The following is a 19,516-nucleotide window of genomic DNA, read 5'->3' on the forward strand; positions in this document are numbered from 1 at the left end:
TGTTTAATAAATAATTATTCCAGAACCGTTAGAAGTTGGTCATTCGAGGCTGTACCCAATATTTCAAAGTCATCATATTTTATTTTATGTTTACATTTAAGCACATGGTCTCGTATGCTAGAGAATTCAGGGTTCGATAGTTTAACCCCTGTTCTGTAGCTAACACCACGATGAGAATCTATTCTCACCTTCAGCAACCTCCGTGTGCAACCGACATATATATGTCCCCAGGTCACATCTGGGGCAAGTGAATTTGTATATTACACCGGAGGTCAATAGTGGGCTTTGCTTTTCTTTGTATTTAAATAGAGAAGCAATCGTTAAAGAGTTTCTTGGTATTAGCTTTAAATTAATAGCTGGAATATGGCGACTGATGATTTGGTATAATTCTTCTTAAAAGTACTTTTTGTATTAGTGGAAGACTGGCAAAAAATGGTAGTTTTGGAAAAGTAGGTACAGCGAATTTTGGCATGAAATATACAAATTCACTTGCCCCAGATGTGACCTGGGGACATATATATGTCGGTTGCACACGGAGGTTGCTGAAGGTGAGAACAGATTCTCATCGTGGTGTTAGCTACAGAACAGGGGTTAAACTATCGAACCCTGAATTCTCTAGCATACGAGACCATGTGCTTAAATGTAAACATAAAATAAAATATGATGACTTTGAAATATTGGGTACAGCCTCGAATGACCAACTTCTAACGGTTCTGGAATAATTATTTATTAAACAGATTGTTCTGCAGTTAAACTCCCAGTCCTCTGAACGCCTCTATACCTATCGTGAGTGTTCCTGGAACCCAAAGTTGCCCTTCGTTGTCACTCGACTGTCTTTCTTCTTGAAATGTAGTGTGCTTCTGTTCTGTATTTCAACGCTTGTTTAAGCATTTTATAACATTTGTAATTTTTAATTTTCGTTCTTGTCTGAGTCATTTTAATGAGTGTAAATTTGTTTGTCTTTTTAATCTTGAAAATGGGACTTGTTGTCCAAAACGTCGGCAACTTTAATAAAGTCATGATATCAACATGCCTGTCCCTCTCCCTCTTCGGATATATACATATATATATATATATATATATATATATATATATATATATATATATATATATATATATATATATATATATATATATAGCGTGTGTGTATGTGTGTGTGTGTGTGGCTTAATATTTGTGAAAATGCAAAATGTTACAAACTTGCCAATCAGCTAACACGGTGGAGGTGAGTTGATATCGATTTCAAGTACATAGCCTGAATCTGACAGGAATATGTATTGGAGAGTCGAATCAACTTATACCTCTCTTGATGGCTCCGTGGTAAAAAGTCATAATACACAGTTGTTTCTTAGCCAGGCAGCGGTTTGAATTCCATTGGTGACGAAGCACTATCTCTTATAATTCCCCTTGGGTGTGAGTTATTCCCGAGGTAAAGTGCATTGGATATTAAACGATATTTGTGACTTAATATTTGTGAATATAAATAATGTCACGGTGTATGTAAATAAAAAAAAAAAAAATATATATATATATATATATATATATATATATATATATATATATATATGTATGTATATATATATATATATATATATATATATATATATATATATATATTATATAATGTCACAGTGTATATAACACAGTGTATTAACAAAAATTTATATATATATATATATATATATATATATATATATATATATATATATATATATATATACATATATATATATATATATATATATATATATATATATATATATATATATATATATATATAATTCAATCCGTCAAGAAGTAATTATACAACCAATCTAAACAATCATTAAAATAAAATAATATTCCTAACTAAGTACGTGCTGCACTGCAACTAAATAAAAGAAAAAAAGAGCTCACGTTACTGAAAAAGTGTCAACATGGCAAGCAGTGCTCAGTTAGCAACAAGGACATCCATACCAATGTTGTTCCATCTCCTCCACCACCACCACCACCACCTCTCAGACCCATCAGAAGCTTCAGCGCTTAGATTTTTTTGAGCACGAGTTTTCCGTTTTCCAGCTCAGAAATAAAAATAAACAACAAAGAACTTACAATGGTTCTAGTGGCATCTGGGTGGAGACTGCTTGTTACCTGGTTGCCCGCTGGTGGGTCACGGAGAGCAGGGATGACCTTCAGCGTGACAGAATCCCGACATTTTGCCACTTCCTGGTGAAGTTCCTGAAGAGCACTGACCTGCGAAACCAACAAAGATATGCACTGTATCAAATAATTATAACTTACATCTCTTGATGAATATGAGTTTCATCGCTACCTAAAATGGCTTCTTTTAAACCGAAGAATCTCTCGGAGTTAAAATATGTTCCCTTCATTTATATTTCGTATGATATCTCGAGCAAGAGCAATATACTTTATGGTAATAAATATAAAATCGCGATTTTATTAATGAACTCTGATTCCTAAAATATTTTCAGACAGATTGTCTTAATGACTCCCATTTAGTAGAGGGCTGCGTTCTAAAGAAGGGATTTCATACAGATGAAAAACTACAAGCCATTCACTTGCGTTTGAGACTCTCATATTCCAGCTCCTATTGACGATGTTTGTCACTTCGCCTTTCGTGTCCGGCGCATACGTATATCTCCACTGAATGCACGTGTTCATCTCTACATCAACAGTGTAAGACTTTAATTTCATCATTAGGTTATTTACAGATTTTTTACCTAATACACTGAAATTGTATTTTCTTGCAAACTTATGCTCTGCATGCCTAACATGATTTGCATTTGTGGAAATAAAAATACCCCAGTTTGAAAGGAAACATTTTGCCCCCAAATTGATTAGAAATTAATGTGTAAATAACAAAACCTCTTATTTTCTCATAATAAATTCTCGTTTTTCTCTTTGCCCAAGAGATACCATCAGCATTTGTAAATAACAAAACACTTGTTTCGTTTGTTATTGAAAATGTGCTACAATAATTAAAACAAATACGACAAGCCTTCTATTGATATCAAACAATTTTTTTTAAATTGGCGTTGAAAATACTAAGAAAATTACTTACGAATTAATTTCTACTGTTCTTTGATTGAGTAAAAATGAATGTATGTGGAAGAAATATACATGACCCCAGTTTAACGCATGGCTTCAGCAACCTAATAAGGTTAAACGAATCTATGTCACTCCAAACCACACGACGGACGGTTGCACAACTTTTCAACTAAGTGGTCTCCAATCCACTTAAGGAATGACATTAGTAACAAATCTGAAGAGCGTGGAATTATAAGGAAAGGAAATAATCAAACAGAGTATCAAGACATTAAACCATTTACGCAATCCTTACCTCGACACCATTGACCTCACAGATGGCATCCCCGACGTGGAGCAATCCCTGCCTGTCAATGCTTCCCCCCGCCATGATACGCGCAATGACCAAATAGCCATTTTCGTCCTCTCGAACTGTTAGTCCCAGCGGTTCATCCGCTTTCTTCCGGAGGCCCACCATGCGAATGGCATCCACCGGATACCCATTTTCTTCCGGCATGAATGTGGCGTTGTCGTGACAGCCGTTTATGCCAGTATAGCTGTTGCTGGAATTTCCTAGGGTCCCTGTGTGACGGCAATCTGCTATCGTGTCATGGGTCTCTAAGAGTGCCTGGAAAAGACGTAAAACTTCTCTCTGCAAACAAAGTCTTCGTAAAGAGATTCGAACTAAATCTTATACTTACGAAAGCATCAGAGCTTCGAAGGGTAGCTTCTTCAGTGAACATAATACTCGAGTTTATGATATGAATACTCTTATATAAGCATTCACCAACTCTGCTTTACGAGTTCTGGTACCGCTACTAGTTGCCATCCAGTAAAATAAATGAGCAAATTTCCGAAAAAATAAAGTTTTCTCTTATCTGATCTTTGACATTAATTTCTCTCGTCTGACCACATGTTTTTCCAGAAATCATGAACTGCCGGTTTATCAGACCACTGGATCTTTATAAGCCGTAGGATTGCTAATTAATATTACTCAATTTACTTTTATTACAAACAAAATCTATAAAGATTATACGATACTAAAGAAATAATATAACAATAACAGCTCAATAGGAAAATGCCAGACTCGTTAAGTCTCCTTTAGAGATGATCTACGTGAACAGGAAGGAGTCTACAAACAATGCCAAATGAGAAGGATACATTCTACACATAAAGCTGTAAAACTCGTAAATTTAAACATTCTACAAGGTTCCTCAATTCATCTTTGTTCTTCACCAAAGTCAGTTCGGAACAAGAGGTCCAGATAAGTAATACACTTGTAGATGTATGAGGTGTTGCAAACCAAGAAGTTAAATTGTTCCTGAGTAGATACTGAAGAGTTACAATGCTACATTTACTCATTTAAGATAAAAGATCTATTTTCTAATGTCCCTTACCATAAAAATACTTAAAACATATCATTAAATCTTTCTTTATCTTCTTTACATATTATCATTAATACATATATATATATATATATATATATATATATATATATATATATATATATATATATATATATATATATATATAAGCGACCACCACAGGAAAGAACAGTCAGAAGATCCGTAACAAGCGCCTTTCGTGTTTATTCACGCATCGTCGACGCGTGGGTAAACGCGAAAGCTCTTGGCGAGGATCTTCTGACTGTTATTTCCTGTGGTTTTCCTATAGTAAATCACGTGCATCTCCTGTGATTTTCTTTAGTGTATATATATATATATATATATATATATATATATATATATATATATATATATATATATATATATATAAAACTTATGATTACATGAAATGTGACTGGATTTTAATAGGGTTCTGAGATAGATACATACATACATACACACACAAATATATATACTGTGTATTATATATGTATATGTGTGTGTGCGCGCGTCTGTTTGCGTACTTGTGTATGTGATATAAGATAAAAACATAATACCTTTTTAGATATATTTATAACTTGATAAATATGAAGTATATTTGTTAATTTTTTTTATTTATGGCAGAAATATAACCATGTTTTGCTTTGAAATCATGGTTCGCATTTTAATTCCAGAATGACTTGAATATTCCTCTGTACTACAGGAAGAGCAATCAGCAAAAAATTTTTGTCGTAGTTATAGCCGATTTTTTTTAACATCCTGATGATGTTAATGGACCAGTCTAGATTACTATTAGTTATACCAGCTGTCAAATATGTCTTGTGTAAAGCTTGATGATTAATGGTAACTGGAAGAAGTTTACAGCATATACAGACGTGTTCATTTCTTGATTTAAGTTTTACTGTTATGATGACCACAGATTCATATCATTTTACTCTAATCATTGATAATGAAGCTTGCTGTTAAATCGTTTAAAAAGAAATAACTTAGATCCCATATCTTCATCTTAAATTTGCATTTGAAACTTTTTCTAAGAAAATTAAACAATTAACTGAAAGAAAATATAACCTAATATTTAACATGTAGCCTTCTCCTCTCGCTGGGAACTCAAAAAAAAAATAAATGAAAAAAAAATGCAAGTCTTTGCAGCATTCTTAATCCAATTGCTGAATTGTTGACTAACCGACTGGGCAGAATACTCCCACAAACTTAAGCACTTCACACACCTACACACAGAGCTAATCAGCATCACGCTGAATCCCCTACACACAGCATGCAATTCATCATCTTAAACATACTCTCGCGTTCCCTGGATATTAAGGCCCTTCCTTTCCAGTACGCCTTTTACATCATCTATCCAGCGCTGTCGAAGTTTTCTTCTCCTTTCCTCTCCTTCTCCCTCTTGACACTTCCGAATGATGTACTCTTTTCACAGGACCATTGTTCTCCATTCTTACCACATGACCAAACCATTAAAAACCTCTCTGATCCATTCTTTCAGCTAAGATAGCCTTTTAATCCCTCTTAAACAACTGTCCACCCATTTCTCAGTCTTTCAGATCTTCCTACACCACATAGTTCGTCTCAACAGCTCCAAGGTTTTATTTTTTTATTTGCATTCAGAACCCCCACTTCACTTTCATAAAGTGGAGCTGGCTTAACAATCACCTCAGACATTCTCATCTTAGCCTCCATAGATAGTTCAAGTCTCTTCCCAATCATTTGCTCTTTTGCAATTGCAGACATAGATACACACATACACATACAAACACACATACATATATATAATACGTATAAAGTGTCTGTGTTTCTTGTGGTTTGTGTGAATATAGATATAAAGACAAAAAATAGTGTAATTTTACAAGCACAAAATTGGCTGAATCTAAATGAATTCAGTTACCCAACGAAAGAATTATATAACCTAGCTGACATTTGATGCTAAAATGAACATTTTTTTACATATAAATCTTACTTTTCAGAACACCCCAAGGAACCATATTACAGTAGGTTTTCCTGGTATATACAAAGACAGTAAAAAAACTCACTGATTTATGACATACTAATATGAAGAGGATTTAAAGTTACGTTACGTTAATAACACTACGTCATTAATATTTCAAAGCACAGACCAAGTGCATTCAGGGAAACAAGATAGTAAACAAAGTATCTAACTACAACAGTCTTTGAATATTAATTTCACAAATATCATTATTGAGAGGCGTTAAGCAAGCCCGCGGAAAAGGAAAGGACAGGACAGGAGACACATGCACATTATTAGCTCTACGAATTCATACTCGTCAAGACACAAGTTCTACGAGACCAGAAAATGACAAAAACAACGGAAAGGAAGTGAGCAAAATGCACGTAAGGGGAAGATGACAGAAAACCAGAGGAAATGAATGAAAAATGTGGGGATTAAATGAAAGAAAAAGTTATCTGAAATGAAGCAATGAAGATTGGAAATGATGCACAGTGAGGAGGAGTATTTAGATATCGAGACCGACGTAAACATTTGGAAATGAAGGAACAGGATAATTATATATATATATATATATATATATATATATATATATATATATATATATATATATATATATATATATATATATATATATATATAGGCAGAGAGATAGATATCAGCCTCAAAGGTGACACAACAATGCACGCCATATGAAGGCTCACATTAAAGAAGACCTCACCACTATAACAGACATCGTTATAAACCTAATGAAGCCAATCTTGACAATCGTACAGCATCCATTTATCATTTACTATAGCAAAGTGCATGCAAACAGACGAACAAACAAGTACTGCAATGTACGCAAACTTGAAGGAGTACATGAAAATCCATAAAATATCAGAGTAAAAATTTTTATTCCACATGGAAGTTGAGTTACCCTATGCTTTATGAGGAGCTTCCATTCTGATATGATCCTCGGCATTTCACACTCAAATTGCAAATTACATAAGATGAGTCTAGAGAGACTGTTAAATGTATCTATGATTTTACATACATCTATAATCCTACTGGCAAAACGGTAAATTAAAAGTATATCAAAATCGACTTAAAGGAAACGTTACGCAACAGAACATAGATAAGATTATTTGGCTTAAAATTTTATCCAAATAATAATGTCATTCAACAAACTTTTAAATGATTCATCATCCGTATTGAACATAAAGAACTAAAATGACCGGAAATTATTCGTGTTACAAAAACGTTCCATGCAAAGGCTATGAACTCTAGACAAAACATTTAGGTAGTTTATTACTAGTTTTATGACTGAAGCAGAAGCTTTAAACTCCTGACGCTGGGAAAATGAGTAAGGGACTTCTAGTATTATCACTACAGAAGCGTCGTTAATAAGCTAAATAAAAACTGGAGGATGCAAGGAAGTCTAACAGACCTCAGGTCTATTTAGAAACATGCAATCTTAACAAGACTTCAAACCGTCAAAGCCTAGAAACATAGGCCATTTAAAACAGGAAACTAAAAGAGAAATCAAAATCACGAAACACAATAACCACATCATCGTCGAAGTTTCACAACCACCAATGACTCTGAACAGGGCGAATGGACAGGCACACTGACATCCACAAACACACGCACAAACACAACAGGGAATGGTGCCGCGGGCTTACATAACGCGGGATTGTGCACACAGCGGAGGCCATACCAAGAGGTGAGGCCGCTGAAGGAGATCGGCAAGCTCTTGAGAAGGGGCGCTGGTCGAGGCCTCGCACAAAAGGCGGATCTGGGACACAAGTTTACTACTGCCGGAGGATACCGGTTCAACAACGCCCACACCGTCCTCGAGGGTGTCCTGTACCTGAAAAGAAGAATGAAAATTCTGTGAGCGGGTTTTGAAAATCAAATCCTTAGGGTTGCGGGTACAAAAAAAAAAAAGTAATAATAATTTGGAACATGAAAGTCATCGGAAGTACAGTAGTATTAACAGAGGTTAGTTTTTTCATAAAACGGATAACCTGCAAAAGTTAAGGCCGAGGAACTTTTTTTTTTTTTTTTTTTTTTTTTTTTTTTCATCTTTTACTTGAAAATTTACTTTTTCCGTGAAAATACCTCATAAACGGCCTTAATGAAATGACACAAACTTCACCTAATTTTATGGACCATGGGAATTGGTTAGAGAGGACAAGGTTTCCAATGAACCCGTTCTTATGCAGACAGGAAGCCCATATTTCCAAGGATTAGCGTACTGCTATGAACGGCACACTCATCTCACCTCGAAGCACCTCAGCACATGCACGCAAGCCTTGAAAACAAGGGTTGTAACAAGTTTTTTCTTTTTTTTACTCAAACTGTGGGTTTCGATATAAAAGAAAAAATTGCAAACAAATCTTGTATGAAATGTCGTTACCAAAACAGGTTTTCAAGTAATTTTTGCTGAGAAATCATTCCTAAAAATAAGACGGGGCAATACCAATCTGAAGGACATCCCTCCTGTGTCCTTCAGTAAACAGATTTCGACATATTACTGTAGAGGAAAAATTATATGAATAAAAATTTAAAGATTGTTATGATTAACTAATACGTCAATTATATTCCTACTCAGAGAGATTGAAACTCTTATAGTCCGGTTTCTTAAGTATGCATTACCCAACTTTCCATTTTAATGAGAACGTACAGACCAAAATCTTTTTTTGTTATTATTATTATCTTAAAACTTAAGAATAATAACCACTTTTCGCTATTGCGAAAAACCGATTGTAGTCTTCCTCATCTGGTCGCCCATTATTTTTCGCTTCATTACAAACATATTGTAACATACAGGAATATTTGCCCTTTCTTATTACAGCTGCAAATAAACCATTTTGCCGGTTTTCTACCTTTCGGAAAATTTCATTTGTTTCTATTCTGCAGACAACTCATTTTTGCCTTTCATCAATTACACATCAGTTAGATCGAATGGTATGATCATCTACTAAGACTAAGTCTGCTTGAACTTTCCATGCAAGCCGAATAAAACGGAGAGAGAGGGCGGGGTGCTAAGTGTATATGTAAAAGTTTCAGATGACTAGTGATTAGAACAGCAAAAGTTGCTAGAGGAGAATACGCTGAATATGGCTTAAAACTCTTCTGGGATGAGTTTGAGGTTACAATAGATACCACATCATTTAAAAGGATCTTCTGTCAAAAGGTCTAAGACTTCGTTTTATTGTTTTCCGATAATATGATTCGTAGGCCTAGGCAACTCCGAATGACCCGACGTTCTTTTCCTTTAGGCTTAACTGTAATGACGATGGCATCAGCACGTTTAGGAACAGAGAAAATATCTTCCTGCAGAATGCAAAGGAGATGCAAAACATCTTCACTTTGTTAATTATCCCACTATAATCCTCTAGTTTTAGGCGACATGCCAGAAGGGGATTTTGCTTAGACATTATGTAAGAAATTAATATATTATATCAGTGGAGACTAATAACAATCATTAAAGTTTATTTAAACATAAAGATATTATTCCTTAGAGAAAATGGTATTTCCTGGAAAGGCTATTAGTATAATGGCGTTATACTGTTTGTAATTATTTTTGTCATTAGTTGATCCTTTTTGAGGCTTTGCCGCCAAAGTAACCTACCACATACAGTGTTTAATGCAAGAATGTCAATACCTGAACAGCGCACTTCGGAAATCCCTTCTACTCAGATTTTTGATTAGTCCAAATTAGTTATCTTCCAAAGGTAAGACCCACTTACATCTCGCATACGTAAGCTTGTAAATTAGCATTTAAAAATCTATCCGACATGATGTGCTTGTTGACATTACTTTCAACTAAATGGTACTTGTCGCAACATAAGTCAAAGACGAAATGATATTTAATTTTGTTCTCCTTGTTGGGCACGAACTCGTCTTAGTACGTGACCTTCAGCACGGAGGGAAAGATGAAAGGTCTTACGCAAGCAGTTGTTGCTCCCTTCTGTTTTGGAAAACTCGACTGAACAATATGCGTTGCCGAGCAAATCGATTACTGGGAGTGCTTCAGCAAAATTACTCCACAACTCTGATTTTAACATTTTCTCTCTCTTCCTTTCTGTTCGTCGTGGCACAGTGATAGCAGTTTAGGTGACAACAAAGACTTACGCTCGATCCCAGGCCGGGCTATGAAAGGAATGCCTCCGTCAACTGCTACGGGTCGCAGGTGGGAGAGAAGAAGAGAGAAAGAGGGAATAAAAATTATTTGACGCAAGTAATCAGAGCTCCAACCGCACGGCACTGTATGAAATCATTCAATAGATTTTCATGAAATATTCACTCTCTAACGTTACTTAGTTTTCCAATTTTGAAGATCGCCTTTATTCCGTTTTACGCTACGCATTTATATATGTAGAGCAGAGCAATTCATTTCTATAAACGTGACTAATTGTTGCATAAACGACCACAATAAAACTCATTGTGTTGAAACACAGATGACAGTTTCAATAATAAAAAGCAGTTTACAATTTGCATGTTATTAAGCAAAATTATTCTGCTATCTCATAATAAAATAAACTTCAGACAACAGTAAGTAAATGCAAAACTGTAGAGTATTTATAAACATCATTTTGCAAGGCTTAAGTTGTAATCCATAGCTTTCAACAGTAATATTTACAAAATAGAGGTGCATTAAGTCGGGATCAAGTTGCAAGAAATACGTAAATGGTGAATAGGATACAAAACATGACAAAGATGACCAAAATACAAGTCTTGTGACATTACTATTTCTCAAGTGAGTGGATAGCGTATTTCTTCTGGCGGTGCCCTCTCAACAATTTTATTGAGAGATTCGTTCTCGTTCTACTTCTCCATTTCCCATTCCCTACAACCCTTCATCTTTCATGAGGCTGGCTTATCATTTTCTTCATGGTTAAACCTTCATTCTTCCTTCCTTTTCCCTTTTACGGGCCAAGGCAAGAGAAGAGCATTAGGCTGCCCTTTAACTGGCTTTTGCATTTGAAAAAGTAAATAATCGCTGCTGTGAGTCATCCTGAAAGATTCAAAGCAGAAGGAAGTGTAGCACGAGACAACTTCACGACAGTTATCGAATCAACCACCCAATTAAGAGAATAAAGCGCAAACTTATTACCGTACTGCACCTGCCGTAATCCCAAATGAATATCGAGAAGTTGAAGTTCAACACGAAGATAAGTCACGCAAGGATCATTCTCGGTCTCCAAAATTCGGTTATTTGCTTATGCTGGGAGCTGGTACGGGGAGGGGAATATTCCAGTTAATTAGGTGTTGGTCGCTCCTATATCCCTCTGCGGTGAAAGTTGGTGGAATAATAAATTCTACTGCATATTTTCTAAAAAGCTCTCAGACCAAGAAATCGAATTTTTAATATGATTCTGGGATTTGAAATTTATTGATGGACAGAGAGAGAGAGATTCTCACTATCTTCAATTATTCTTTAGCAAACAAAAGAAACCAAAGTGGCGAGTCAGGAGGATCAGAGTTCATAATTTAAAACGAAGTGTACCGAGAGCTGGTGCAGAGATCAGTAAATAAAATTTATCTATCCTTGTTGATGACAATGGAAAAATATTCGATACTGAAGCGAGGTTGTGGAAGACGGAAGTATGAGCAGGAGGGACCCACAAGCCTATGTCATCGCCAGTTCAAGGTATGAGGAAGAAAATACATACACTAAAGGTCATGCGAATAGTGAGATATTGCACGAAAACAAGACCCACATCTTATATTCATCCAAAAGATTTTTTTTATAGTAAAGAATATAAATTTTTGAGGTATGGTAAAAGAACAAAGGCTGTGAGACCTCTCGGAACTGCGGGCCTTGGTGAATTCCATTCCTTAGTACCTAATGCTTACAAAAAGAAAAATATTAACTATTTGTTTAGTATATGACCAGACAACTTGAATCCATAAAGTATGTAAATTCATGAAGGCGTCCTATCCACCCAAAGGAATTTGAAAAAGAAAAATCAGCCAGACCATGAAAATGAAAAAGATTATTCAACTGGAAATCCAATCTAAGCAAAATGTACCTCAAACCGCAGGGGATGTAATGGTAAATACTTGCAGGTACTGATGAAATTATCAAAACGTTAACAATTCAGCTATGATTAGGAATTCGCGGACTCTATTTCCAGACTAGAATGGGAAATGGAATTCCATTCCATACCGAAAATTGACCGTTCACATTCATAAATAAAATGCAGCTGACAGACATTCCTCTGACTCGTAAATCAGAAATGCTAGCCTACAAAAATTTTACAATTTCGCTGCTCCATTTTCAGCCAGTCTCCAGTGACGCGGTCCCTTGGCTAGTTTCCAGTTCAATAACATTTCCTTATACCCTGCATCCATGACATGTTTTATTTTCTACAGCAACTGCATGTCAATCACTTTATCTGGAGTTGCTTGACGCTATATTTCAATCATCAAGGCTTTTCCCTAAAGCATGTCTTGAGATTCCTCACTGTATGGCTGGAAGGTTACGGGCTGTCCAAGAGCAAGAGCCCGTGCTGGTGTAAGGTCAGCCTAAACAAGAAGAAGAAGATGATGGCCGGAAGGTAGACATCTTCATTTCAATCACAAAGTCTCTTGAGCTGTGCTGTATTCATGTGTCACATAATCCTCGACCAGTAACTTAATTTTGAAATCGTCCTTCACTAAATGGTCATGACAAAATAGGAGGAATTCAGTTTTCCAAACTGAGCATTCCCAATTTTTGCTAATCCATTTGCAAGAGGATGGAAAATCACATTCCGGACTCAACGACTTCACTCGTGACAGTTTGGTGGCACAATGCCAGCAATATAATGATCGCTTAAGAAGCTCCTCCCCAATCTCTAAACGCCTTATGCTATGCTGCTGCTAAGACAAAGCAGTAATAATTATATTCCTTGAGTCCATTTCAATAACTTCACCTGGTGCATCACGCATCTGCACAACATTGTTCGCCGGAAGTAGAAAAGTATAAGAATGAAAATACGGGAACTACTGCAAATAACTTTCAGTTATACGAAAGTTCCATCAATGTTTCTGGTCTGCAATTGTAATGACGATGGAGGGAGAAAGGATGTGACGTGACAGATAATGATTATTATACTAATACTGCACAGCAAGAAGACTGCCAAGTGTATACGTGACTCTGAACTCATTACTACAAGCATTGCTGCATAGCAGATGATACTCGAGTCATTTCGGGAATATAATGAGGACTCTTACAAGGCAGAGGTCGACGGGAAGGAAACTTTATGATCTGACTTAAGCCGAGATCATTGTTAATGGCAATACGACAGAGACAGAGATTAAGGGGTGGCGCAGCGACAAAACAGAAAGTAAATGGAGTTGATTTTGAAATACTTATTATCTCGCTGGAAATCTTGGAAAACGACACAATACGATTACTTAAGATGACTTAAACCCTACATTTAACATTTCTACAGATCATTCAGGTATACAGAAGTATCTGGAAATAGGATTAATAAAAGAGTGATCAGTAGATCTAAATCCAAGAAGACTAAAAATTATAGCAATACCTGAACGTCTTAATTAAGAAGAGAAGAGACTTACGCAAAAAGCACACCATCTACTTGCTCCAACTTTCATCTCACAATCCACGATAAGAAAAATAAACAGTAACCATTTCACAATCACCTCAAAGTGAGGTCAGTTGCTGCAACTACCAAACATCTCGCATAGAGGCAAAAACATTCTCGATCACAGGAGGGAAGAGAATTTGGTCTCTACACGTTAGGAGGACAGTTATGATGCTTTGAAAAAATAAAAACAACATCAAAGAAGCAACAGGGTCCAACAGTGGCCCTTCTCGTACCAACATGAGATGACCTTACTCCTCTCAAAGCCCTTACTGAAAGAACAACCTGACAGAGTACTTCTACACTCGGTTCCCAGAAAAGACTACCCAGCGCCCTTCACGAAAATCCCTACAAGAACATGACAGCCATCCAAGCAAACAAGAAGGAAAATTGAGATGTGACTCATAAGAGGGAGGAGAGAAAATCTGTTAAACGGGAGGGAAATATAAGGAGCAGTGACCCTTGACATGCGAAGTTATTATGAAGAACTGTTGCTTTGTCACGGAACCCCTCCCCAAGTACAACCCCAGTCCCCCACCTTCTCTCTCTCTCTCTCTCTCTCTCTCTCTCTCTCTCTCTCTCTCTCTCTCTCTCTCTCTCTACCCCCTTTGTTTATATTTTTATCCTTTAAGTCAGCACTCCAAGTTGGTCACAGTCGACACATATTCTTGAAGATAGATAAAAATCCAGTTTATTTTTCAATAATTTTGTCAGGCCTCATATCTCTCTCTCTCTCTCTCTCTCTCTCTCTCTCTCTCTCTCTCTCTCTCTCTCTCTCTCTCTCTACACACACACACACACACACACACACACAGGCACACAAAGGCTCCATCCGCCGTTTTCTTCTCCCAGCAAATTTATGTCAATATCCATTCGATCCATTCTTCAACGTTCACCTTCCAAGTACGATTCATATCGGAAACCATGGACGGAAATAACAATTATTGCTCGAAACGCAGAGACATGGGGACCTCGTTTCTCCAACTTTCATGTGATTATATTCCAGTAAAGAATGGAAAGGAAATTGCAGTTTAGATTCATTTCCTTTGATTGGGAACATATTACCTGCATGAAAAATAAGAAATATGATGACAGCAAAAAGACCTCCCAAACTTAAAACAATGGACACATAATGATTATGCAACGATAACATATTACCAGATATTCTTTATTAATTCCCCGTAGATATTTGAATTAATGCACAGACACATGACAGCGACACAATAAGGCAGCTGGCGAGAAAGAGAGTACAGTCTTGAATAATTAAAACGTATTCTTGACTACTCTGAAATAAAACCAAGCTCAATAAAGAAATTGTTTGCGCATCACTTGCGATCAGTGGGTATTATCTCAGTGTCTTTCATTTTCCCGTAAGCACGATGCCTTCTTTGAAGGACTTTGATTTGGCGGTGGGGTAGGCCGTAGCCTCGAAAACTCGACATAAGTTGGCATGTTTAAGCGAGGAGAACTGGCGAAGGGACAGTACGAGACGTGTGAGGTGTCTGTTATGTTTGAAGGTGTTGGAGTGGCTTTGTTTACGTGTGTATTTGTAACACCCAATCCCGGGGCTCACGGATAGCAAAGTGTCCACCTCTCTGACCGGTCGGCTCAGCTCTATGAAGTCTGATAAAATCGAGGTGGGTATTATCTCAGTGTCACGTGACAAAACTCGACATAAGTTGGCATGTTTAAACGAACGGCGAAGGGAAGTATTTGGGGGCAATGGAGTGTCAGCTCCTTATAAAAATAAATAGATACACCAAATACTTGCAAATCTTTCAGTATTATAACGCAAGAAGCCCATTGACATGCAGTAGTTTATAAAATTTCAGACCAAACCTTTGGCCGTAATAATAATAATAATAATAATAATAAAAAAACGAGTAGACGTACCCTCCTCTGAATGACAACAATTTTAAATACATTTTCCTTAGTGACCTCCCCGGTTGGTGTTTTGACTAAAACTTCTTCGCTCATTTCACCGAAGGTCCTTCCTCATGCAAGCGTGATCCATAAACGTTATGAATTCGTAGATATCATTCACAAAACTTCAGTAAAGATTCTGCAGCACGCTTGCACGCTCCCTCACTCGAGAACTGCACAAACATACACTTCACTGACGACTGATAATCAGTTTAAAGCTCTGGTATTCAAAATATTTCGTGAAACTTTTGAAAGGGACAAGGCAGTCGGATACAGATGCGAATAACACAGTCTTCACAGTCATACTGAGCCAAGTTTGATCCAATTCTGAAGTCAAGTGTTTGCAGCGCAGTTACTATGGCAACGGAACGATGAGGGCGGAGCTTGAGAAACGTGAATACCTGGAGACAGTGCGTCATTGGCACACGTGGGAAAGGAAATTTGTTTTCCTCTTTACTCTTAAAGATAAGCTATCAATATTAATAAATAACGTAGATTCGGGTTTTGCTAGAAAAATATGATCCGAATTTCAAACTGATATTAATGATATATCGGTTTAAACAGCAGAACAAAATTGCAAAATATTGTTAAAAATTTCTTTAGCTGAGTGTTCTAGGAAGTCTACATTTTACATATTGGTATTTTTTTTTTTACGTCAGATGTCTGTTGTCGTCAGCATTATATTAACATACTCAGCGGAATTAAAGACGAAACCAATGGATATGTAGGCTATCCTTCCTGATATAACGTTGGAAATTATTCAGTCATGACAATCAAAAAAATCTCAAAAACGTAATAATGTGTTGCATTAAGACTGGAAGAGGCTCTAAAAAACCATGAATTAAGATGGAAAAAGTGGATATTTATTCTGCTTATATAACACATGTCCCATTGCTTGCTTTTGTCCAACTTCCAGCAACAGATTGTTTTAAATACACAGTGAAGAAATATACGTTAAAATATTCACCATAGATTGGATACAATATAGCGATGCAAAATGGAAGGTCCGTAAGACCGATACATTTTCGAGGAAAACTAAATTCTCTCTCTCTCTCTCTCTCTCTCTCTCTCTCTCTCTCTCTCTCTCTCTCTCTCTCTCTCTCCATCCTACTCTACTTCGTTCCAACACCTGTTCTTCCTAGAATAACAGAATGGTAACACATGTGGTCCGAATCTAACGCGCTGACATTAAAAAAAAATAATTTTTAAATACAGATAAACTGCGTATAAACACGTACTTAGTGACTGCTAAGTTTGATATACTCGCTTTTCACCGGCAAAGATACCGAGATCGCTCCCGCTGGAGAGAAACGATCTTAGAACCATTTCTTTAAAATTCAGTAGTACCCTTTTTCACTAAACCAGTGAATGAGGTGAGCCGCAGCCAGTATGGAGGAGGTCCTCGGTCTCGCAACCTCATCCTAACAGTAGAAAATTTTCTGAGAATCCCGCTATGGGGAAAAAAGCGCACAAGTGAATGAATATACTCTGTGTATGTATGTATGTATGTATGTATATATATATATATATATATATATATATATATATATATATATATATATATATATATATATATATATATATATAAACGTATTAAAATTTCATTATGCAGTCCAAGGTCGATACAAACACGACAGCCAGTACGAGTGTAGGTAAGTCTCCCCTGGAAAGTATGATTTATGATTGGGCCACTTCAATGTACACCACTTGTCTTTATAATGATGCATTTTTTTTTAAATTCCAAGTGTATACCCAGTCTAAGTGTGCGTTAGTGGATTTCATAATATTGTTAAAGTATGTGATCCGGAAGTAATTTGATATATTTGCTCTTTCATGCATTCTAGAAATATTTTCTTCGTGCAAAGGACCTGAAAGATATGAAAAATATGGAATAATTTGAATGATTATCTAAAGCTCTCCGCCAATTAGCTCTTCCGCATCATTCTCGTGTTTCTCCATTCAGGATGGAAACGCGCGCATGAGCCGGTTATAAATTGTGGGTTGAAATGGAAATTAATAGAATATTGTCCCACAACAAAACTGAAATGAATTTACTCATTTTGAACTTTGGATTCCAACCAGTCGAAACTTCTTATCGTCTTCCTAGTCTTCCCTTTTGAAGGAAAAGAAGCATAACAAAGTAGCTTCCGTGTTGATTATATCACTACGTCGGCAGACTTAACTCACTGGTCTTGATGTTTTCTCTCTTTTGGGAATGTATGAATTGTATATTTCATTCTTTTGTTTTTGCTCAATGTTTAACGGCACTCATATACTGAGCACTTATTTGTCATGTTAGCGTAATGTATTGATGCAAGGGCAAGTTACAGACCAAGGCTTACTTCCGCACGTGTGACGTCACAATGCCAGTGGTTCTCGCCTGTACCTACGCAGTGACTGACCTGTCTTCATCGGCCTTGGTTAGGAGAGTCAACATAAGGTAGAGGAACAATCTCAACACAACTAACAGTATCGTTCTAGAGGAATAGGAATGGCTAACATGACAGGCCGTGCAGTAATGGGTGATGAAATACGGTTATGTGGAGACGGCAAGGTCGCTATCAGCATCAGAAATTTGTTAGTGAAGACTTGGAAACATAGTCCAGCGATGAAACGGTAGTAGACCTGTCATACCGCAAGTGAAGCCTTGAGAGAAGAAGCAAGCCTTTTAGAGCTCAAGTGATTTTCCGCAATTCACGTGCCAAAGTCAGCCACCAGCAGCTGCCCAAATGCTTGTGGGATAGGCTATAGCGTCTTCATATTGCTTAACAGGAGGAGCGTTTATGGCAGGGGGATGCATCTAACTGGGCAGCTCGAAATAGCAACTTTTTTTTTTTTTTAATCTCTAGCCTTTAGCCACTTCTCTGACCTTGTAAGGACCCTGTGCAGAAGCCTCCGAAATTTCTCCTGGCTGTCGTGGCCCACCCTCTCCGCTCCTTCCTTATTAATGCTATTACCTCCTTAGCCTCTCTCTCTCTCTCTCTCTCTCTCTCTCTCTCTCTCTCTCTCTCTCTCTCTCTCTCTCTCTCTCTCAATTTGCTGACGACAAGTATCTGTTTTGCTTTGTCAGAATCTCTCCTCGGCTTCACTTTCCTGATACATACATACATATATATATATATATATATATATATATATATATATATATATATATATATATATATATATATATATATATATATATATATATATATATATATATATATATATATATATATATATATATATATATATATATATATATATATATTTCTGTGTGTATGTTTGCGTGTGTGTGTGTGTGTGTGTATTCGTCCTTGTACTTGTGTATGAGTGTGTACAAGCATCATGCATAAAAGTAATAAGAGAGAGAGAGAAAGCAGCCCCGTAATATGACCTCATCGGTGCAGACTACCGTAACGATAACAATGGTAAAATGTTGAAAGAAAATAAAAACAGGGTTTCGCCCAGACACTTATCAACATTGCCTGTCACATCCTACCTTCTCTCTCTCTCTCTCTCTCTCTCTCTCTCTCTCTCTCTCTCTCTCTCTCACTACTTCCTTTTATTTAATAATGCAAAGAACATAGGCATATTTACTCTTAAATCAAAATGGCTACACTTCCAGCAGCAAAGCATACATC

General features: G+C 36.6%; 2 protein-coding genes across 15 annotated transcripts in view; one reads left to right on the forward strand and one right to left on the reverse strand.

The window, feature by feature from the left end:
• The window catches only part of LOC136835035 (T-complex protein 1 subunit gamma-like), a 772,440-nt gene that overhangs the window by 452,387 nt on the left and 300,537 nt on the right, over positions 1-19,516 (forward strand). The window lies entirely within an intron of this gene.
• vari (MAGUK p55 subfamily member vari) overlaps positions 1-19,516 on the reverse strand; it is a 197,224-nt gene that overhangs the window by 11,105 nt on the left and 166,603 nt on the right. For 8 of the 13 annotated variants that reach the window (XM_067098024.1, XM_067098009.1, XM_067098101.1 and 5 more), the window contains 3 exons: positions 8,087-8,239; positions 3,341-3,652; positions 2,092-2,232 (listed from right to left, as the gene is read on the reverse strand). In XM_067098024.1, coding sequence (XP_066954125.1) covers positions 2,092-2,232; positions 3,341-3,652; positions 8,087-8,239 — 606 coding nt within the window. Of the gene's footprint in view, positions 1-2,091; positions 2,233-3,340; positions 3,653-8,086; positions 8,240-15,863; positions 16,203-19,516 lie in introns of those variants that run through there. The other 5 variants (XM_067098035.1, XM_067098016.1, XM_067098090.1 and 2 more) reach the window with 3 other exon arrangements.

The sequence above is a fragment of the Macrobrachium rosenbergii genome, chromosome 4, assembly GCF_040412425.1.
Source record: "Macrobrachium rosenbergii isolate ZJJX-2024 chromosome 4, ASM4041242v1, whole genome shotgun sequence".
In the NCBI taxonomy this organism is placed as follows: Eukaryota; Metazoa; Arthropoda; class Malacostraca; order Decapoda; family Palaemonidae; genus Macrobrachium; species Macrobrachium rosenbergii.